General features: G+C 41.0%; 2 protein-coding genes across 2 annotated transcripts in view; one reads left to right on the top strand and one right to left on the bottom strand.

Annotated features, from left to right (window-relative positions):
* Positions 1–16,718, bottom strand: part of ddah1 (dimethylarginine dimethylaminohydrolase 1) — a 52,609-nt gene extending 35,891 nt beyond the window's left edge. Inside the window, exon 1 of the mRNA XM_084472717.1 lies at positions 16,259–16,718. Coding sequence (XP_084328843.1) covers positions 16,259–16,540 — 282 coding nt within the window. The 5' untranslated portion in view covers positions 16,541–16,718. The remainder of the gene's footprint in view (positions 1–16,258) is intronic.
* A 4,587-nt stretch (positions 16,719–21,305) lies between these two features.
* Positions 21,306–24,035, top strand: ccn1 (cellular communication network factor 1). The gene is made up of 5 exons (XM_084473368.1): positions 21,306–21,587; positions 21,773–21,992; positions 22,262–22,606; positions 22,722–22,924; positions 23,067–24,035. The coding sequence occupies exons 1-5, from the start codon at positions 21,540–21,542 to the stop codon at positions 23,367–23,369; spliced, it is 1,119 nt and encodes a 372-aa protein (XP_084329494.1). The 5' UTR covers positions 21,306–21,539; the 3' UTR covers positions 23,370–24,035.
* The last annotated feature ends 358 nt before the right edge of the window (positions 24,036–24,393 follow it).

The raw sequence follows: 24,393 nt of genomic DNA, 5'->3' as shown, positions 1-24,393 counted from the left end.
TCCAAAAACACAAACTTTGAACAAGCATATCTCCTGACCCCTTTGACTTACAGTCATGAAAATTTGCCCACATATGCATATTCTTATGGTGAACAAATCTGCCCAAAGAACCTATGACTTCCGTCTGATATATCTTCCACCATTTTTAATTTTGTTAATAACACTAAATTACCGTCCTAAAGGATCCAAGGATCCTAGGTTTTTGACCTAGACAAAAGTTATATTGCACATACCTTTCCTTTCTATAGACCAATGTCTTCCATCTAACTATAAGGGAAGTCTGTATACAAAAAATTAAAGCCTCTAGGAGCCAAAAACGTTGTTAAAAACGTGCAAAAACTTAAAGGGGACATATTATGAAAACACCACTTTTCCTGGGATTTGGGGTGTTTTGGGTCTCTGGTGCGGCCACATGTATACAAACTTTGAAATAAGTCTGTACATGCTTTTTTGAGTGAGATATGTATTTCTGAAGCACCCCGCCTACAGTCTCCAGATGAGTGAGTCAGTTTCGGCACAGACTCCTGCATAGGAAGCAGGCACATTTGAATATTACCACCCACTTCCCCATCCCCCTCCAGTCAGAGCATAGATATGATTTTGTGGACCAGCGGACAAGCGCTGAGCAGAGATGTTTGGGCATTTCAGAAGCAGGGAAATTCCATACAAAAATAGATGTCTAATTTGTCAGTTTGCCATGAGACTGCCTGGCAGGGAGTCCGGCGGAGCTGCCGCCAGAGCTCCCCTGCCGGAGCTCCCCCACTGGAGCTCCCCTGCTGGAGTGTGGACCAGTTTTTAATTCCACTTACTTTACATTCAATTACACTTGCAGTAAGTGACTGACTGATTACAATTGCAGTAGGTGACAATGTTGTTTACAATTCCCAAATCTGTGGTGCTACTTATTTGAATAACTACACTTATAGTAACTGATGGTTTGCAAATGTACCAATTAACTGCCTGTTTACAATTCCCAAACCTGTGTTTTCCGTTTCATATGCAACCCAGTCAATAAAACTCCCTCAAGATCAATTGGTCTAGTTTTTGGTATGAATAATAATGTGTCATTCCATTTGATAATCTAATTTAACTTCAATTGAAGTGGATTAAAAATACAATTTTTAAAACATTTAATCGTTGCCAAGCCCTAATTAATATATATAATAATTGAAAAGTAGAATATCTTAAAAAGTTTAAAATATTTTAAAAATCTGATTAGAAGTGTGCGATTCCAAGCTAATCTGGACATTTTAAAATTGAAACAGAGTCTCTATGGGAAAAATTGTGGAAGGAGTCGGGTCCCAAAGTTTATAGAGAATAATACAGAAATAAAAACAATAGTTGAGCGCTGGATGCAGCACTCACCTTATAATGGATTTGGGGAACTTACAACATTTTTGTACTATTTTGCAATCATTAATATGATCATATAAAAGCAGACATGCTGTCACAGTAGTTGAATGTAGTAATACCAGTCACAAAATAACAACAAGCACAGCAGCACAAAAAATAGAACTTTTTTAGAGGACAGCCCTAATTTTCCGGGCATGTTTCTGCCATTATCATTCCTGAGTTGCTCATGTTAGAATTTGGTAGAGTGTGGAACAGAGCAGAACTCACTTTCATACCACATGGGGATGGCAGAGTGGAGGGGAAATATGGGGGGGAGAGATGGAGGAAAACTAAAGGGTTTTCAAAAGAAAGAAGTAAGCAAAGAAGATAGTTGTCGTTTTTTTACCTTCGGCCCAAGGACCAAACCCTCCTGCCCCTTCCCTACCGCAGAGTCAAAATGTTATTATTTTTTGCTTCCTCTTGCCCACTCTGTCTGAATGCCGTGTAGGCTGCATTCTTCTGTCTGATAGAAAATTTGGGGCCACAGAGGGGAGAACAAAACATGGAGTCGCCAGCCGGTGATGATGTCATCCCTCTATCTTCCATGCAGATGGGGGAAGGGTTGGCAGAGGCAGCATGAGGTCAGAGGGGGAAAGGGCTGATGTTACATGACGCCCTCTGCAAGATTCTCTCTCTCTCTCTCTCTCTCTCTCTCTCTCTCTCTCTCTCTCTCTCTCTCTCTCTCTCTCTCTCTCTCTCTCTCTCTCTCTCTCTCTCTCTCTCTCTCTCTCTCTCTCTCTCTCTCTCTCTCTCTCTCTCTCTCTCTCTCTCTCTCTCTCTCTCTCTGGGAGTGGGTCTTGGGTCGCAGGCGGAGAGAGGGGGAGGGGCATTAAGTGTGTGTAATGGACTGACGTAATGCTCATGACTTATCCGAGTTCACAGCTGAGGTCGCCTTTACGCAGCCTTGCTATCGTCACCGGAGACAGAGCAGATCACAGACCATTGAAACGCCCACCCCCTGCCAGGTTAACCCAAGTATATTTCAAACACTTAAGTATATTCTGTAAGTATATAGTGTCTCAAACTAGTAGGGTCAAATACAATTAATTGGATTTAAGTATGTATAATATAAATATATATGCGCTTATAACTGTGTAAATGTTAGATTGTTGTTACATAAATATTTATATCAATCCATATGCTTGAAACTTTTCATAATATAATCATAACATTTAATACTGTAGTGAACGCTAGTAGTAAAACTTCTCAAACAATTCCCCAAAACTAGAGTTTGCCATGGCCAATAACACATTTGTCCTAGAAACGTTTTATCATGAAATACATTATTTTTTATAAAATCACACATCTCATCTTCCAATGGTTCATGCGACATTTCCTACATTTGCAAGAAAGACAAAAAGCATCAAGTAGGAGAAAAATGTACATTTCCCACATTACAGAAAGCTACATAACGATGAAATACTACAGTATTAATTATGGATTTCTAAAGAAACACTGGGCATCGAAATACATTGAAATGAAAACTACATTGAAAAGCTTTGTAAATGGTACAATAAGCATGTGTAGGTACTACAAACCACGATTCAGGAGTTTCATTAGGATTTCATTAGGATTGGGATCATAATGGTGAACCATTTAAAATAATGTGTGTGTGTGTGTGTGTGTGTGTGTGTGTGTGTGTGTGTGTGTGTGTGTGTGTGTGTGTGTGTGTGTATTTAGAACTAAATACATTGTGTTTTGTCTCGTCTACTTCGGACTACGTCCATGTAAAGATAAAGTCTGCAGCTTTTTTGTAACCATTAGCAGTGTTTACCCTATAATTGTACAGATGAGAACCCCCACCAGGCCAAAATAATGTAGAAAAAAAAAGAAATGCAGTAAAGAATGATAATAACAGCAAAATGTATGAAATAAAAATAATGCAGTGTTATCTTGACATAATGTGATCACTCAATTACTGCGGAGTGAGAGCTCCAAAACTCACTGTAAAAACTGTAAAAACAAACTGTGTCTGTCCAAGGCGGGACAGACAGCAACGCTGTCCTACCCACATCTGAAAAATGTGGGTAGGACTGATGAACAATAAAGTCTACATGTACGTTAACAATTATTTGCATCAGCCGCAATGCAAATTTTCAGCATATTTCTATAATAATCTCGCCGGTGAATGAACGGATGGATGGATACTCAACCTATTTAGCCTAGTGAACGAAAATATCCAATGAATTTAGAGGATTAAAGTATTACTGTTTATTCCAATAGTGTAGTGATGGCTTTTCATGGATGACGGGGATTATAATAAGTGGGTGTGTTGTGGAGACGTTAGTTTCCCTGTTCAATAACTATTGAACTATACCCCCATTCATATAAAGTTGGTATCCAAAAAGGAAACTGTCGCGATACAACTGGACACCTTCATGTTATGAAAACCAACGTATATTCACGTACCACAGTGTAAGTAAACATTGGATTATAGCGCAAATAGTGACATGGATTAATAAATAAATAAAATAATTCTACCTTGGCGTGAATACAAGGGTTAGGTTTAGGGCAGGGGGGATAATTGCTTTCATTTAATTATCATTAACCTGCTCTAATGACATGCGTGTTTGATGTACCACTGTAACAGTGATACGTGTGTGTGCATGCGTGCCTGCGTGCGTGATTTTTTGTTTACTTCCGGACGTCTTTGCAGGACTCCAACCACTCTGGGACCAAGTGGATGAGTTCTTATTGTGGGTCCGGAGTTGCTGAGCAATTAGATGAGCTCATGGTGGGAAACCCTTCATGCGGTCAAGCTTGATTTTCCCCTGGCCCTAAACACTGACCCCTCCGGATGACTAGGGGTTGAAAAAGGCCAACTGCCAGGTATTTAAAGATTAGTGGTGCACTCTGACATTTTACCCCCTCTCTAGTTGATTAACTTTAGTTACTTTTGGTTGGTGATTCATTAGCAGGCTGGAAATGGGCCAATTTAACTAATTATTATCTAACCAATTACCAATAGTTACCTCAAAGAACCAATGACTTTAACTTGGCATGTAATATATAAAAAAAGAAAATACATACAGTAAATTGGTGGCCATTAACCATAGGTTTACCTGCCACAACTTGAACATTTTGCAAAATTAAAGAAAAAAGAAGTTCAAAGTATTCCATATTTCAGTGAAAAACAAACACACCCTATAAAACAATTCCTGCCAGTGTTGGTGTCTTTCTTTTCCAAGCATCCAATGGGAGCATTTTAGAACAATCTCTGTCCATACTACAAGCATGGAAACTAATATCACGTGACCATACAAATACACTGGGCATACACGCACCGGGGTCAACAGGAATCAGAATTTCTACTCTGCAGTTGGTTTCTTAGTTTCAGAAAACACTAAGGAGGAAGAACAGCAGTCCAAAGCATACATTTACTTTTAGGAAAATAAGAAAAGAATTCCGGTCAAACACCTGAGTGATACATGGCTGCCATGATAAGCAGCGCTCCATAGGACTGTAGTTTGAGCCCCTGAATGGATTAAGGTGCCTCGGGTGGCTGTTGTCCTGTCTTGTCAGAGTCCATACCTGCTACTGTCAATGCAGTTTGTTCGCTAGGAAGGAAATGACTCACAACTCTTGCAACTCTCACTAAGTTATACATCACATCATATGTAGGGTAAAAGGAAGGGGGCATGTGATCTGGAAATATGCAAGCAAATAAACATACATACACGATTATAGGATTTGCTAGAAGTGAGAATTAACATGCAACATAATAAAGAGTTGGCCATTAAAGCTGATATACAATGAAAATTATTCTGTGTATCATCATAAAAACTGTACTAAGGAAGCAATGTCTATATAATATGCTGTAATACTTTTGACTAAAACATGGAACATCAAACAATGACTGGAAGTCTAAAATATGTATATTGCATCTCTTTAACTACCTCTTTTAATCAGCTCCACCGTAACTCTTGAGCCAATACAAACACACTTCTTTGTCAAGGACTGCAACAGCATTCAAATAGTGTACAAGAATAGTAAATATGGGCCCTTGATAGCCAACAGAAAACCAGCTACTCAACCTGTACACTCAGTATATGAGGGTAACACAATGAGCTTGTATGTGTCTGCATCCTTTTCCACATGCATCACTTGGTGAGAGTCTGCGTATATATTTGTCACTTGTTTAGGCATTAACATTTATTTCATGCCGTGTATGTTCACACTATATATTGGGATTTGAATTATCTAGGACAGCAGAAGTCTTGGAGTCTGAAGCTTGGCGTGAGAACAGACTGACGGGCGGACATCACACCCCACTGTGACAGACGAGGGCAGACAGGGGCAGAGTAGCAAGCACACGCACACCTACCAGCTCTCTAGCTGCCCTGCCTCTTATGACTTCAACCACATACAACAAGTATATGTATGTGTACTTAGATGCAGGCACACGTGTACTTAAACAGCAGACAGAAACACACACACACACACACACAACCTAAATTTAGTGTAGTTTTTGTAGTTCCAATGGTTCATGATTCTTTCAATTAAATACGATCCCACAATTAAATCAACTGAAATCTGTACATAATGGGTGAATTTACTCACAGCAGGTTTGATTCCCCATTGTCCTTGTGTGCCTTACATACCCAATTGTCTTTTACATATACCTGCAAAAGCTGCACGCACTCAGGCCCACAAATAGCACCCCCCCCCCCAATCCATCCAGGTGGCCTACTGTGGCTCTCCTGACAATTGGAGAATATTCTAGCACCAGGCCCACACATAGCCCCCTGACTCACTCTCTGACCGATGTGCAAGTGAGACAAACAATGAACTGCTGAAGAAGACGTGTTTTAACAAGTCACTCAACACATCATTTAAGGGAAAACCCTTTCTGTCCAGAAATGTACCAAATCCAGTGGCAGCAGAGGGTGGCCATGTGGAATGCAAGGAGAAATGATTGTAACCGTTACACAATGAAAAAGTACATTACAATATGGAGGCTTGTTTTTAGACTTGATTTTGTGACATCACAATCCAAAGAAGCTACATCAAACACTGGGCTGCATAGGGAGCCTACAACCATCATCGACCCAACTACTCATATGTAGGGCCTTCTTTATCTGATCAACAACCATTGAGAGGAATGAGTAGGTCTTGATTGTAAATCCCAACGAAAAAAGCTCAGAATCGGGGTAAAACATTGGCACCAATCTCTGTAATATTTAACGTAATATATAAAGCCAACATTTTGCAAACACACGTTTGACAGCAAAATGATAAATATGCTTGTAAAAAGACAAAAATAGACCATGCTATGATGGATTGGGCCCATATTAAAAGGCAGGCACATGTGTTCATTCCACTGGAGACATTTTTTCCAAAGATTCCAAAGATAATATATTTAAGGTTGGTGTAACTGTCAATAAAAACCCAAGAAAGCTAAGCAGCCTTAAGATAGATCCTTATTGTTCCGGACCATGACAAACTGTATAATCTAACTTTCTAGCTCATAAGTGTGTATATTGTTGGTTTAAGCTGGCAGACTGGGGAGAGAGAGAAGCCATGACAAGGATGATGAAGAATAGGCTGGCAAGATGCTGCTGCGTTGCTGTTTTACCGTCCGGATACGGCAAGAGTCTTATCTATTAGTTAGCTCCACTGGTCTGGATACGTCACCCCTTGTATTCTTCTGATTGGTCGTAGTGTTATCCTTGAGTTGGGCCATTTTCATAACTCGTTGCCAGACCCTACAGCTTTCTAGATGTGGGTCTGGATTTCCCAGGTTATGACAATACATAATATATAATTTTAAATTAATGTTAATGTTACCTTCACCTTCATTCATTTAAATTGTTTCCAACAATGCTCTAACACTGTGAATAAAACTGTTGTTTTATTCATGGTAACGGTCCGTTACATTTGGTCATGTCAATGGCGTCATATACCTTTTACCCCCTAATATCGGGGGAAACATTCGAAAACATCAATCCAGTAGACATGGTATTTCAAGAGTGATCTATCTTACTACAATGTACTTCTTTAACAAGTTGCTCATTCCTGTCCCACACATAGATTTAACTCTGGCAGCGACCAGAGATCTATACTACTTCCCATACATACATCATATAGGTGTTTTTTGTGTGAAAAAGTCTCAGATAGTTTCCACCAAAGTCCACATATGGAACAGGGCTCCAGACTAACTTTTTGCATTGGTTGATATGGTGCGCCTAACTTTTTTTTTTTTTGGTGCACAAGCATAAAATTTAGGTGCACCCATATTTTTCATTGCATCGCCTTTAACGCCATAAGGTCACATTTTAATCGCTCTCCATAACTTTCATATAATGTGAATGATTTTTAAACAAGAATTAGGTGTAGAGAAATGCTTGTCTTTATTTGAAAGAGAGGAGATTGAAGACGGACAGCTTGTTGTAAGCTTGTTCAATAATAAGAGAGAGGGAGAGGGAGAGGAGATGGAAGACGGATCCACGCTGTCCTTTTATCCAGGAGCAGCTGGGTTGTTTAACACGCAGTGTTTTTTTTTAACACACCTGCTGTTTATTGTGTGTTTAAGTTTGTGCGTGTCGTGGGGTCCAGACTCTTAGTAGTAGAGGCTGGTTTGAACAGTAGGCGTAGTTTTTTTAATGAAAAAACTTTCTATGTTTCTACCTCGCTTCATTTTCCCTCGTCTTTTGTCGCGTTTCTTTTCTTTCTCCATTTCAGTTACTCTGGCGCCCAGGTCGCTCGCAATTTTTAAAACACACACAAGCAGTGAACAGGACCACAGCCAATCAGAGGCAAAGACCCGATCAAGCTCTTTCTCTTATTGGTTTAGACCACGATATGATCCTACCATGAGTGTGAGTTCGGTCACAAGAGAACAATCACAGAGAGATAATGTGATTGCGAAGGAAATTTATGTTTTTGGCTGGGCAGCGTCAGGTGCACCAATGCAATGTAGAAAAATTATTAGTCGCACCCTTAAATACTTTAGTCTCATGCGACCAAATTGATCCCACTCTGGAGCCCTGTGGAAAGTCAGTTTAATCTGTATTATATACTGTACATACGTGTGTAACACCCACACTAGAGATCCATTGGCCATGCAGTTCTTTACCTGCTTATTACTGTTATAGAGCTAGTGGGATACACTTCTTAACAGCGATTAACATCCATTGGGAACATTTTGAAAAGTAAGAGACACAGGACTCATACCGGTAAACAAGTTTTTAGTTTCCTGTCACCAGGGCTCTCAAGTTTTGAAGACAGGCAAGAGTGACATCCCCCCCCCCCCCCCCACCCCGCCCCCGTCATATGTCCACCACCCCCCCTCCCCCCCGCGGGAATGGGGGTGTTTCATTAATAATATTATTATTAGTGTTTTTTTGTTGTTATTAATAATTGCTCAGACTTGCAGAAAAGATTTGACACATGGCACTGACAATTAAACCAAATACAAGTGGTTAGTATTTATTCAATTTCTGCATCATGTGTTTGTGAGTCACAAACCCAGGATATGCTTTATTTTCATTGGTTTCTGCATTAAATCTTACCCTTGATTGGCTGATAAGTGGCAGGCTCGACTAAGAAATCCAGGGAAGACGTGCTTGATTCCTCCATAGTGAGAGCGGCGCCACCAGAGAAATTGTGGGCGCTGCGGCATATTAAATATAGGCTAGATTTTCCGCGTGAGAAATACAATATGTGGCGGGAGTGCATGACAGAAGACCGAAATGAGTGACTGCTGCGCTCAATGCGTGACACTTGGAGCCCTGTGCCACAGAGCTGTATTTCAGAGTGTGAATATCTGTTGAATAAACAACACCTTTCCAACTTAGAAATACAACAAAAAATACTTTCACCCTACCTGTTACAACTCTGTGAAAGGTTTGGTTTTGGAAAAGCCAGGGGTACTCGATCGAAATCCAGCAATGTAAAAACATTGACTGTTCTAGAATGCACAGCTAAAGATAGCCACGTCGAGCTCAGCTGGGATTAACGTTAGCGTTACTAGCTCTCCCAGTCGAGTCACCAGCTCTCAAATCTCACACTTTCCAGTTTTCGCCTCCAACCCGTCTCACAAAAAGCCATAACCAGACCTTCTCACACCGCCCTGCTATGGCCTGTCCGTGACCCCGCTGTCCTGAGTCCTATGCGGCTGAGTGGACTTCCTGTATGCAAGCTGTTCTGTAGCTGTCTGGCAGACCGGCGGTTCGCCCGGTGTGTTTGGGGTAAGCGAACCTGAAGGAGGTGGCTAAGGGGATAGTGTCTGGGTGCGAGTGTGTATGTGGGGTTAAGGTCCTGGTGAGTGAGGAGGAGAGGGTTGTGTCTTTTGATCACGTGGCAAACCTCTTTACACAAAACCCTGCACTGCACACATGAAGAGGAGGGCAGTGCAGCATGTGCCTCACACAGCAGCACGCCGTTTCATAAACATACAAAAAAAGAGTAATCTTTCAGCCTGATGATAATAATGATGATAAGTGACTACGATGCCTTACCTTCCCTTCATTCCATGTATATATATCCATGTACTGGTGCATACTGGGTAAGGAAGGCCTCTCTGAAAAATAAATCAGGGGCTTAGCTTGTAAAACAAATTCAAATTTAAAACTCGTTAAAGATGCGAGAAAATAATTTTGTATGCCAAGGCGAGAACGGCTAGATTCACTTTCTTTTAGTTTTGGAATTTGAGAAAAAAATTTAGCTTTAATACACTTGTGCGCTCTCAATACAGTCGTTTAAGGGACTCTGTTAGCAATGTCACTCGCATCGCCAGTTAACGTTGGGTTCTTTTTATTGCATTCATTATTTTTATTAACATTATTATTATTTAATGTGTTTTCTTTTTATACATTTCTGGAATCGCATCTGGAGTACACGCCAGATGCGGATTGTCAAACAGACAGTTCAGGCTAGAAGTGGCAGGAATGTGACAGACGGTTGGAGAATGATCATTGACCTCTGCCCAAAATCGAACTTGCAGGCTAACACTGCCCCCCAGCCCCCCAACCCCCCCCCCCCACTTTCACGCCTCCTGCTTTTCTTCCTTCACATACGGATGTGAAGCTACCCTGAAGGAAGCCAGGCCGGTTCCGTATGGAAAACGAGATGAAGATGGAAAGGAAGGTTTGGAGTGTGGGTGGTGAGGAATCTGCATCTGCCGCCCTGTCTAGTCAAAACACTGCTTACGTGCTTGTCTGGCATTAGTTTGGGGCAGACCTTGTGAGGCGTGACCGGAAAGGGGCCCGGCAAGGGCAAATAAACAGCATGAACTGAGACCTAAATATTACGTCTGTGAGAATGTGTCATAAACTTTGTGTCTTTGGAGCAGAGTTCCCTCCTGTTTCCACGCTAAATAGTACCACCTAAGAACTAGATTTTTATAGCTTTTTTAATACATTAACATTGTAATTATATTTTCTAAAAAAGGGCATAAAATTTTTTTCTCGAAGACTGGGCTTAAGCAGCCAGCCATCAGGAGTTAAGCAGCAAGTAATAGTTGGTTTATGGAGGACAAAATGTTGGCAAAGCAGCCGGCATTAATGCATTCAGTTTTCAGTCTTGATAAAGACAAAATTTCTACTCATTCATTATATCTAAAAAAGAAGAAAAACTATTATAAAGAGATATATATATATATATATATATAAGTCAGTAGCGAACCGGCACTCTTAAACCTTGGCCCTCTGATCCTCCTTCCCCGTCTCGAAAAAAGCAAACCACCATCTAAGCTTACTGTGTCCTCTCTATAGCACTGCAAAAGTTACTCTAGAAGTTAGCTCTGAAACAAAAATTAATATGCTAGTCCAGCCTTTGCAATGCAATGAGAAAACAGCACGGAGGGAGTGAGAGTTATCACCAAAACTAAAAACAGCTATCTCTTTAGCAAAATGAAAATTCTCCTGACAAATATCGCATCATCACAGAAGCAGTGTGTGCACTTCCCCTGGATTGAGTTGTACCAGATACTTGTACGTTTGTTACGGTCTGTGTGTAAAGTCCTTACTAAGTCCTTAGTAACCATTAGTTTGTTTCAAACCAGCAGTTTACCTTATTCGGTTGCACAACCAATAGGCAAGTCATGTCTTAACTAATGCTTAAGTTAGTGCTTAAGTTGAAATTAAAGGACAATTCCGGTATTTTGAACATTGAGCTCCCTTTCTGGGTTGTCTAGGATGAAATAGAGAGTTTGACACTGAAATTTTGGCTATTGTTCCTGTCTCGGGTATTTGGCCCATTTAGAATCGCCCCTGCCTGCTTCAGAATGGCTGGCTGCATTCACTCTGTCCTGTTTTATTGCACATTTATCACATTTTGTAAATCCCCTTGATTTCTGTTGGAAGACTCGTTGCTCGTTGGAATTGCTCGTTGGCCAGAAACGGAAAGGGGGGCTGTTTACATTTGGTTATAGTCTTTTCGCTCGGTTCTTCGTCCCAACAGTAGGGCTAGAACCGAGCAAAAAGACTACAACCGAATGTGAATGCACGTCGTCAGCCATTCTGAAGCAGGCAGGGGCGATTCTAAATGAGCCAAATACCCGAGACAGGACCAATAGTCAAAATTTCGGTATCAACCACTCTATTTCATCCTAGACAAACCAGAAAGGGGGATCAATGTTCAAAATACCGGAATTGTCCTTTAAGCAGTTTGTTGTCACATCAAAGGTATGACACAATAAAGTTAACAAACAATTAGCTGCAATGTTAATACAGAACCTGATTGTGGTTATTCTGAATATGTTTGGTTGCCTGTAAAATCTACCGGATGTCAGTGTATTGGGAAGCAGGGATCAACTTCAAAAGTAGGGATGTGAATAACTCAAATTTTGGTGGTTTCATGGTCGAATAATCAGTGGGTGGTATGAACGAATAATCGATTATTCGATGTGTGCCAACATTCACAAAGGCAGCCATGGATCATCGGCAAGAAATCACTTAATATCTTAAAACGCAAAAAAACTAACTTTAACAGTGATCAGTGTTTGTGTTGTATGCATATATATATTAATATTTATGCTTGTGTATTGTGTATATTGTTTTTCTGTACATGATTAACTATTAATGCTACAGAACCAACATTAGTTCCGTCCGTTAATTCTTGTTTATTTGAATGGGAAAAAATGTTAACGGTCCAAATGTTAAAAATCGACTTTGACCCTCAGGAACGAATAATCAAATAATCTAATATTCTGACCCATCCCTATTCAAAAGTATACCACATTGGGTGTTTCACACACAAACAGTGATGATCAACGGCAAATAATTACTATATTTTAAGACTGCTAGAATCAAGCCGCTCCTTTAACCCACTGTTAACCCACCGTTAACACCACCGACATCCGGAACTCAGACATATCTCTTCTTTCATATCTTTCTAAAACACTGGACACCTATCTTTAACCAATTGTCCTCCTATCTCTCACAAAACAATCAGCTTGACCCTCATCAGTCAGCTTTCACGGTTTCTCCTATCACTGTGACTGCGACACTTCATAAACTATTCCTCTTTTTCCCGCTTCTCTGACAGCACCCTGATTGCAACATGCATCTCAGAATGTCTAGCTGACATCAGCACTGCCCATCATTTGAAGATTAACCTCAGCAAGACTGAGCTCCTCCTTGTGCCAGCGAAAGATGGCCCTCACATGGACATATTAAGATAAGGTAAGATACACTTTATTGTCCTTGGAAGGAAATTTGTCTTGGACTCCAATGCTGTCATATAAAGCTGCTTTACAGTAATAACAGTACAGGTACTGACAATACATACATATAGGCCCCAGGCCACATATAACATATACACAGTATACAAGAAACAGTGCGATGCACACATACACACACACACCCACCCAAAACCCTCCCTCGCCCACTGTATTATACCATGGGTCATGATCAATAGTACAATTGCACAGTTTGTATGGTCCTGGGAGCATTTAGGATCTTAATTGAGGTGGGCACAAATGAATTCCTAAAACGGTTCAGCCTGCAAGTGGGGACTCTGAAGCGTCCTGATGGAAGAAGCTGGTATTCTGTGTGCAGAATATGTGTCTGGTCAGACAAGATTTTCTCAGCTTGTCTGAGCACAGACTGCTCATAGATGGACTGCATGGGGAGCTTTTCAGACCTCCCCATCACCTTCATAGCGGATTGAATCAGGCGCCCAATTTTTGATTTCAGCTGGACAGAAAGGTTACCGTACCAAGCAGACATCCCATACCTCAGAATACTCTCTAACACGGCCTGATAAAATAATAACATAACTCTCTGGTTGACACCAAACACCCTGAGTCTACATAGGAAGTACAGTCTTTGCTGGAGACGAGTGCACAGGTAATCAATGTGAACCTGCCAACTGAAACAGTTATCCAGATGGACACCAAGGTACCTATAAGAGCTGACTTGGTTGATTGTTCCCCCATGGATGCACAGTGGAGTATGGTCCCCTATGGCTTTAGGGTCCAACACCATCTCCTCTGTCTTTTTGGTGTTTATGGTGAGGTGGTTCTCATCACACCACCGAACAAACTCTGTACCTCTGTAAAATATGATGAGGGGGCAGTGTGCTGGTGCTGCAGGCTCAGGATGGCAGTGTCGTCTGAGAACTTAAAAATAAAGTTTTCTGAGTGGCTGCGGATGCAGTCATTTGTATACAGCGTAAAAAGCACTGGTGAACTGACACAGCCCTGGGGTGCACCTGTGCTGATGACTTTAGAGTCAGAGAAGGTGTTATTAACTCTGAGATTCTGAGTTCTCTGAGTTAAAAACGAGTGGAACCATTTAATGATGGAGGGGCTTACACTCATCTGGTTCATTTTTTTAATTAATAGGTATGGTTGAAGTGAATTAAAAGCGGAACTAATTGGTCACTGTTGAGAACATTGCGGTATGTCCATCACCAACCGCAGAAACCTTTGTGTGGTACAGGTCAATCAGTTATGTTGCACTGCAAACATCACTGCGGTGGCCCGATCCTGCAGATTTGCTCTCTACAACATTAGCATTCAGGATTCAGCCCTTCCTCACGAAGGGAGCAGCTTAGGTCCTGGTCAAAGTGCTCCTCATCTGCCAACTAGACTTGTGCAACTCGCTCCTTGCTGGACTCCCTGCCTCCACGATTAAACCTTTGCAGCTAATCCAGAACACTGCAGCATGCCTGGTGTTAAACCTACCAAAATTCTCCCATGTGACCCCCCTATTCCGATATCTCCACTGGCTCCCTGTAGTAGCTTGCATCAGATTCAAGACGATGGTAGTGGCCTACCAGGCGGTCAATTGAACGGCACCTGCCTACCTCCAAGCCTTAGTCAGACCACACACCCACACAAAACAGCTCTGCTCAAGTACCTCAGCTGGACGTCTGGTACAGCAATCACTAAGAGCAATCAAAGATCGAACAGGGTCACAACTCTTCTGTTTTGGCACAGCAATGGTGGAACGAGCTCCCTGCTGAAGTCCCTCACCAGCTTCTGCAAGAGACTCAAGACTCACTAGATCAGAGTTCACCTGGACTCTGCATAGCCTCCTCCCCTACACCCCACTGACCCTTCTCCTCCCTTACTCTCCTAAAAATACCCCTCTTACACACTTATTGTATGTTGTACATCCTGGCACTTAATGTACACACTTATTGTATGTTGTACGTCTTGGCACTTAATAATAGTACTTTACTAAGATTACTATAGGCTGGTTGATTAGATACTATAATTTACATAGTAGCTGCTGGTACCACTCCATTCACAAAAAACATCAGGCCAACTTACTAAAGACTTCTTACAAAATATAGTCAGTTGTTTAGAATTAATAAATTGGAACTACGATTAAGAATCATTAACATTGTGACCACATTTGTTTATTTTGGAATACTGAACATGACATCATCAATTGCCACTTGGCCATACCAGGATCAGAGCAGAGCGAGTCAGAACTTCTGAATATCCCTGTCTAACCCTGTCTTAGAATTGCTGTAGGCTTACTAAATTAGGTGGTAGCACTGATGCTACCAAGCTTAAGATTTCAGTAGCATAAATAGCCACTCCATACAGTTTGGCAGCCTTGGACATTTAGATGCGGAAAGGCCAATGTTGATAAAAAAATATATAATAATAATAATAATAATAATACACAAACCCAACAATAACAATAGGTATCCAGTGAGAATAGATAGAATACACTCTGTGAATACATAACAACAAAAGAGGGACAGACAATAAGGCTACTAAAGACACAAGAGACAGGGAAGACGGTAAGAAACCCTGAAGAGAAAGATTCTTGATTTAGTCTTGTTTACTGGTAGACTGAACTATACAGCATACATCTACATTAGTCACTCTGATTTGACACGACAGAAGGGCTTTCAACCAGTAACTTTTCTACCGTCTCTCTTGTTTTCATTGTCACACAGAGACTTGTGTGCCAGCACATGGTGGGATCACACAAACAATTCAGCAAACCAGACCAGGCTATGAAGGCTCATTCCATCTTAACGTCATAATGTTCCCCTATACTTTACTATAGGGGACTATACTTATTAAGACACTTTTACGTAGGCCTATACCTTATGCAGGCTTATGAATCATGTTACATCTTCCACAATCAACTAAATGGTCATGTTTAGAGGCTATTGTTTAAGGGCGTATAGTACGATCTCTTAACGCTTATATGTACATTAACACACATCACTGTATGACATAGACTGGTGGTGATCAGAAGGGTGTTGCCTGGTGATGCCTTGACCATATCCTTTCATCCACAATTTCTGTTTTGGTTTAACTGTAAACTCGATATTAGAAGAAAAGACACTAAGCGCCTAGGCACGGAAATGATTAGATCTTCCCAATTTAAATCAACATATTATTCATTATTTTTTGACGCATGCTATCGGCAGTGAAAATGTACTGACACTTTACCTCGTTCCTCCTGCTCTGTGCTCCGGGTCTGGTAATCAGCGCGGTGTCACCGCAAACCACGGCTGCATCTTCAACAAACACGCAATCGGGAAGGGACTCGTCCGCGGTGAGTTCGATCACCTGCAGACCGAGTTTCTCCCTCAGGACATCCACATACACTTCATGCTCCTTCTGAGCCTTCTGGAGGTCCACGTCCAACTGGTCCGTCCTGAGTGCTTCTTTCGCAAGCGATGTGGGGATACCCCGGACGACAGCGTGGGTGAATTTACCAAAACCTTCCATGTTTTTCTACCAAGTTTCCAAGAGAAAGAAACTCTATAAACCGCGGATGAATGGAAATGCCTTCTATAAGTTAACCGATTACGACTTGCTGGTGGCTTCCTTTTGTGCTGTTTTTGTTTAGATTTGTTTTTGTTTTTTTGATTTTTTACAGTAGCGTGCTACAACTCCAATATTTAGGAAAGCGACAGCCCTCTGGTGATGACGCGCACAAATCGTCACGTGTAAAAATTGTATGAGCTCCCAGTATAGTCCTGATCGCAGCAATACAGGCAGGCAGCCCAACAGTAGACAATCCGCTAAACCACAATTCATAAACAACTTGAGAATTTATTAGAACTCCAATACGTTTTTATTTAGCCACAAATAGTCATGTTAGAAGCTATTCAGTCACCCCAGAGGCACATTCTTCCAGACCATGCTTTATCCGAACGAAAAAATTGTCATCGCGGTGACGATTCACAACAGACATGTGTAATCGCGTTCATTCACTTTGTCAAGATTCCAAATAAATAGGGTTTGTAATAGGCCTATAATAATTAGAAATTGTACTTTTTTTTTACCAGCCTCATTGTTTTTGTGTTTTATTACATGATGTGGATTTGATGCATTTGTAATATAGGGCACATGTTATTAATTAATTAATTATTGTTAATTAACAACGTTTTCTTAATATTTCACGAGTGATAAATAAGTCGGGAATGTTTTAAAAAGTTGACGGAGCCAACGGCGTTTATCCTCCTACAGTCCAATCTTAGGCTCTAGCTCGAATGAAAGCCAGGATGGAATTTTTCTTCAGACATCCCAGAGGCACATTCTTCCACACCCCTTACCGTTTGTCTTTTCTTGTCCCAGATTCACTCAATTATCCCTGACTGCTTTAAACATTCCACAAGCTCCACATTCCATTTTCCACTTCAGCAAGGATCTACTTCCCCATTCACCTGCGCCTGCCCCCCCCCCCCCCCCCCCCCCCCCCCGATTTTCCATCATTTCACATAGTGGATGGATGTCTGGTTTGAAGGAGACTATACCCCTAACCCTCCCTTCTTTTCCCTTTTCTGTCTCGTGCTCTGTTCTAAGGAATTTGGGTTACTTCAGATGAAGGAAAGCCCTCATATGCACACCTGGCTGGTACATTCTGTGGCCATAAACAAAATGAGTGAAAGCAGAGATCTCCTTCCAGCTGCAATGAAAGGAGAACTAAAAGCCACGCCTCTTATTTGTCTGGTAAGCTCAAACTAACAGTTGGAATCTGAAAAGAATATGTGGGACAGAAGTGCTCACACTTTATTGATGCGGACAGTAAATAGCATATTAAGTACACTGTGTACCCAATTATTGCCAATAGCTGTAAACACAGTATTTTGTACTACCCTTCAAATCAGTTTGGGGTGGCTGACTTCCAATTATTCACAACAAGGTAACGTTCTTCCACACAAAACCCTTTTAGGCCAGAGATCACTTTCCTTTATGTAGAAACAAAATGAAAGAGACTAACAGCTCGCTACATAAATAACTTATGCTCTTTATTTGACAATATTTCAGGGCTTCCTGTTACTCTGATCCTTTTTTGGTCTGGTTAAATCTACACTGTAACAGTTTTTTAAAAATAAATTACATTTTGTCAGATTTTGCCCGTATACTCAATGATCCGGAGGAAGAATACAGGAAGTGATGCCTAATACCACCGTCATTTTTATAATTATTATTTATGTACTGAGCTTCAACCCTCAGTGGTGTTCAGTGCATAAAACTCTGGAAAGGACACATTCTTACACCAGAGAAGGAAAGACCTCTTTCCTGCTTCTCTGATCTCTGTGTTGGAGTGCATCCAAAAGCTTGATTTTAAATTCACCATGCTGAACATGCCGATATATCCATCTTATAAATGCCTGCCTCTCCTCAAGAGGGGTTTCTTCACGTTCTCGCTCTTCAATTATACCCCAGGACCAACCAAGTCTGATTGTCACCGAACCATTTGTCTATCTGGAAGGTAGTGTTTTCGGTGAATATTTTAGTTAGAAAAACATTGAGCAAGAAAAATTGTGTCTTTATATGTGTGGTATCCCAATGTTTCCTTTTATATGTTTTTGTATTAGTTATGTTGTTTACAATTGAAAATTCTGATGTAATGTGTCATTGTCAAATGGCAACAGGGTGTTCAAAGAAACCTATACCTCATCAGCAGCATGGGCTACATTTGTATATTACACCTGTAGGTGTATTACATGAACTACACCTATTGTAGAGAATATTTATCCCCAAAAATTCAAACGTATACCTCATCCAGCTCTACAGCCCTCCCAAAAGCTGATACAGGGAGGATGCATGGCTTGTACACACTGCAAATGTGATGTGAATGACATTTTTTTGGAATACACAGCAATGGAGGCTGTTTAGTCTTTAACTTGGAACGCCAATGGCAGAGGGGAGGAGTTATGTTTCCCAAGGACACATTGTATGTGTCCCTGTTCTTTATGTTGTTAAGTTTGTTGATGTTATGATGTTAAGTTTACACACACACACACACACACACACACACACACACACACACACACACACACACACACACACACACACACACACACACACACACCCTTTTATCAAATGCTGCCAACAGTGAATAAAATAAAGTCTTCCCTTTCTTCCCATAAAAGTGCAATAACAGGTTATGTAAAGGAATTCCTCCCTTAAAGTGTGTGTGTGTGTGTGTGTGTGTGTGTGTGTGTGTGTGTGTGTGTGTGTGTGTGTGTGTGTGTGTGTGTGTGTGTGTGTGTGTGTGTGTGTGTGTGTGTGTGTGTGTGTTTTGTGTGTGTTTATGTAAAGGAAGTAAGGATGGGGTGCTTCTCAGACAGCCTTTGTGGAAAATATTATGAGTGCCAGTGCAATTACAGACACATGTCCAGCTTGGGGACTGTTTCCTGTACTGAATGTGTAATTACGGAAGGAACATTACTGCATGTTTTCTCCATTGACGTGCGATGACAACATTGTTTCCTATATCAGCACAGGAGTGAACGGCACACACGCTGTCAAATACCTTACAAACAACTTTAAATGCCAAACACTAAACTGCGTTCATCCATTTAGCCAATCCTGAAAAACAAGAGCGATTAACAACAAAGTGTAACAGTAGCGTACAAAATCATAATCCATGTTGTATTGTCAATTGTATTGAGTGTTTTGATATCGTAATACAAATTGTATTTAATGCAATATAAGAGTTCAATACATGCTGTGTACAGATTGTAGGGGAACTCTTAATCCACACAAAAACAAATATAAATGTAGGTAGTCTACTTCAATATCACATTCAATGATATATATATATATATTATCCCCATGTTATGTTTCACTGAAGCCAGAATGGGGCTTATGACAATCAAAAAACGCAATCTCATTGTCGCATCTTATCAACACTGTTAGGCCCACACATATCTTCGTCTAGTTACTTAAACGACGAATAAAGAAAACTACTATGTATTTTGAAAGTGGTGATTTATAAGCAATATTTTCATGACATTGCGAACTCAGTGTCACGGAAATAGCCTACGAAAAGGATTAAAGTCGATCTACATGACATGTAAGAGCGCTTGAGAAAAGAGACTCATCGAAGGATCACTTCACTGTGGTCTCTCCGTTACTCGGGCTATTGTTTTGGGTTGTCTCTGCTGGCTGAATAGCTCCCTAACCCAACATAGAAGGTTAAAAAGTGAGGTATTTATATGGCCAAACATTGTTTAACTGTAAATATCCTACCTAAGCGGTCCGAAGGTTATCCAAAAGATAACGTTTATAAAAATAGAATCGCTTATTCGTTATTAAAACATCTTTCTTTAGGCTACTCTTTGGACAAAATAAAGACTGTAATAATGGGTATCATTTTGACCCTGACCCTGATGAAAAGAAGCAGATAGGCCTAGGCTACTAATTTGTCTTGTGGAAAATAGGAATTTCCACTTCTTTCCGAGTTGTGATGGACAGATAACGTGAAAAGTAAATGAACTCAAGGAATTCAAAAGAATTTCCTGCAAGAACATATTTAACAACCCTTTAAACTGACAGGAATGCTTTGTGGTTGGCTGGCCGTGGAGGAAATATGTTAATAATGTAGGCTACTGCCATACCAAATATGGCAATTTTGTTACGTCTGAGGTCTGGTACGCATCTGGATATGCTTAGCTCTACTGAATAAAGGGAATGGCGAGCCAGAAATAGACACTGTTTAACTATTTCTCCTACTCCTATGCCTAGCACCGAAACACACACTGATTTTTTTAAACATAGCGATAAATGCAGCCAACTAACAACGACAACTCACTGGGGGGTTAGGTTTAAGAGTGAACCGCAACAAACGGAACCATCCATATCGATTACATAGTTTGTTCGAAACTCGCGTATTTGCTCAACTAATGGGCCTACTTAAACGCAGATACCATAGAGTTGTATTTATATGGTAAGATTAAATCTATAATTAAATGTAGACTGTTATTAGATTATTTTAAATGTTTATTTTAAAATAAAACCGGAGTGAACTCCGTTGATAGACATGAAAAGTCAGCATGGGAAAAATACAGAGGGACAAGAATGGAAAATGTGATGCGGAAAAGTGTGTTCAGAAGGGATCCAAGGGGGGAAAATTGATTTGAGAAACACTCTTTGAGAAAAAAAAAAGTTAGACAGGGAGGAGCGAAGTCGTGGATGGAAAACGCGCCAAGAAACATTCCTTGCATAGTTTTGGAACAGTTCAGCAGGCAGCCAAGAACGACGTCAGCTCACTACGGTATATAAGTCCGGAGGTGCCCGGACCACAGTAGACTGCAACTGCTACGGGGAGCTTGAACTCCTAACTAAGAAGCCTCTTACACAGACTACAAAACAAATCACAATCTACGGCACCAACAGCGACGACTGCTTGGAACACTTAGGATTCCTAGGAAGAAAGACTTTCGGACGTTGTTATCTGATTTACATTTTACGAACCAGAACGAGATTCAAGATGCTGATGCTTACCGTCATCGTTTTCTTCGTTGGGACTTTTGACTTGGTGAGTTTTTGATTATCGGCGTGATTTAAACCATTTTAAGGCATGGGACACACAGGCTATCCACTTATTATGCCTAGCTATTTAATACAAGTCATACAGTTGTACGATACTGGGATCAACAGTGTGTAACAATCCGTGAGTAGGGTTAAGTCTAAACTTCTTTTCTTTTGCTTTGGGCTGTACAGGTCCTCTCTACTTCTTGCCCCTCCGTGTGTGAGCGCCAGCAGGACATCCCCAAGTGCGCGCCTGGAGTTAGTCTAGCGCTTGATGGCTGTGGCTGCTTTAAAGTGTGTGCAAGGCAGCTGAATGAAGACTGTAGCCTGATCGAGCCTTGTGATCACACCAAAGGACTGGAGTGCAACTTTGGGGCCAGTTTTGCTGCTACTAGCCGTGGAATCTGCCGAGGTATGTATTTAAACCATACAGTCTCTTCCTAATAGTCTTACGTGAAGAATAAATGCTTTTAAGTCAGACCTTGTGTTTACATTTGAACGGTTCGAAAAATATAGCTTGGGGGAAACTTAATAGTACCCTTGACAGTAACCCTCTTTGGCGACCCTCAATAGGCATGCTGAAGAATTTCAGTTGGACCAATCTATATCTGGATGAACGTGATGTCATTAGATGTTTATTTTTGTTAATTTATTTTTTCTTTACCTCTTTCTTCTTTGTAGCTAAGTCGGAAGGCAGGCCATGTGAGTACAACAGCAGGATTTACCAGAATGGCGAGAGCTTCCAGCCCAACTGTAAACACCAGTGCACGTGCATCGACGGGGCTGTGGGCTGCGTCCCGCTGTGCCCTCAGGAGCTCTCCCTGCCCAACCTTGGCTGTGCCAATCCCAGACTGGTGAAGGTGGCAGGCCAGTGCTGTGAGGAGTGGGTGTGTGATGACGGCAAGGAGACAGACATCCTTAAGAAGCTCTTTGGCAAAGACACGCCAACAGATGAGTCAGAGAGAGAACTCACCAACAGGAACGAGCTCATTGAAATTGTCAAGGGCGGCCTTAAATCCCTACCAGGTGAGGAAATAATTTCCTGTTTACCAGCAGTCATTTCTTTAAACCTAAATAATGATTGGATTATCTCATGATCCTAGATTGTAACATTTTTCCCTTTAATTTGTCCTTCGTATAGCATTTAGATTGCAGCCCGAGGGCCAAATGTTTGGCAACCAGAAGTGCATCGTCCAAACTACAGCCTGGTCCCAGTGCTCCAAGACTTGTGGGACTGGCATCTCCACCAGAGTCACGAACAACAACAGCGAATGCAGGCTGGCCAAAGAGTCAAGGATCTGTGATGTGCGACCATGCACCCAGTCAACTAACTCCAGTCTTAAGGTGAGCTTGAATTAACTTCACCACACAAGATGGCAACCCAAAAACAATAAAAACATTTTAACATTTTGAAAAACAACATATTGTTTTGTTTCATTGTTTGATATGTAAATGACTAAAACTCAGATCTCTTCCTGTCATACAGAAAGGAAAGAAGTGCAGTAGAACCAAGAAGTCCAGCCAGCCGGTCAAGTTCACCTATGCCGGCTGCTCCAGTCTAAAGAAGTACAGGCCCAAGTACTGCGGTGGTTGCGTGGACGGCCGCTGCTGCAGCCCCCACGACACCCGGACCATCCGTGTCAAGTTCCGCTGTGATGACGGCGAGACCTTCAACAAGAACGTCATGATGATCGAGTCATGCAAGTGCACCTACAACTGCCCCCACGCCAGCGAAGCCTCCTACCCCTTCTACCGCCTCTCCAACGACATCCACAAGTTCAGAGACTAAATCCCATAGGCTAAGGAAGACCAAATGCGCCATGGGCCGTTGGGTGAACAGGCAGCCATTTGCATTCTATTCAAATATTGGGGTGGTTAAAAAACCAAACAATTACAAACTCCTTGTTGTAACAAGATTCCCAAGGAATTGTGGGCTTACATCATGAGGACTTAATGAAGTGCACTGTTTGCTGTGACTACATCAGCATACTTAACTTATAAACCGCTTCATATTACTGGAGCATCCTTTGGTAGCTTCGTTATGAAGCAACATGTAATTTATATTTGTAAATCGATGTAAGTTGTTGATATCAATGTGCTATGTATATTTTGACCCTTAACTTCAGACGTGACCCAACTGTAGACCTGTGTGTGCATATAGTACCTGTGCACTTAAGAAACTCAAAAGTATACTATAATGTAACTCAAGAACAAGACAAGATCAAGGTGGCATTCCTTCCTGACGTGGGCAGTAGTGTTCTTGTTTTGTGGCAGCTATTGAACTCCCTTTATCGGAAAAGACAAAGCAAAACATGTCAAAACAATGAATGTTTTATTTTGTTATTGTCATCAATATTATTTATCAAAAATGTAGCTATTGAATAACATGTGTCATACTGGAATAAATAGTAAAATGATTTAATTTTATATGTTGAGAAATAAAACTGACTTATTTATGAAATATAACACTAGTTTTCTTTTGATTCTGAATACCTTTTAACATCTTAGTTTTACCTTGAAGCACCATTAAGCATATTATGATCCATGCATTGGAGGTTATTGAAAGCTGTTATTTTCAGCATAGGGATCTGATAGTTATAATATTGTGTGGAAACAACTAAAGTCATGGACAGACACTGGGCAGATTTGAATTGCGCTTATATAATATAACCTTTATAGCGTCTCGGGCTGACTTTGTGTGCTTTGGAATGCCATTCTGTAGCGGGGTAACTTGCTTTCACTTGATCTGGCTAAGCCATCCACTTGAGTGATTCTGAGAAAAAAAAAAAAGATTAAATCCGAGAGTAGCAAAG

The sequence above is a fragment of the Micromesistius poutassou genome (assembly GCF_964030765.1).
Source record: "Micromesistius poutassou genome assembly, chromosome: 9".
NCBI lineage: Eukaryota > Metazoa > Chordata > Actinopteri > Gadiformes > Gadidae > Micromesistius > Micromesistius poutassou.
Note: the sequence above shows the minus strand (reverse complement) of the source record. Positions and strands in the feature narration are given on the sequence as shown.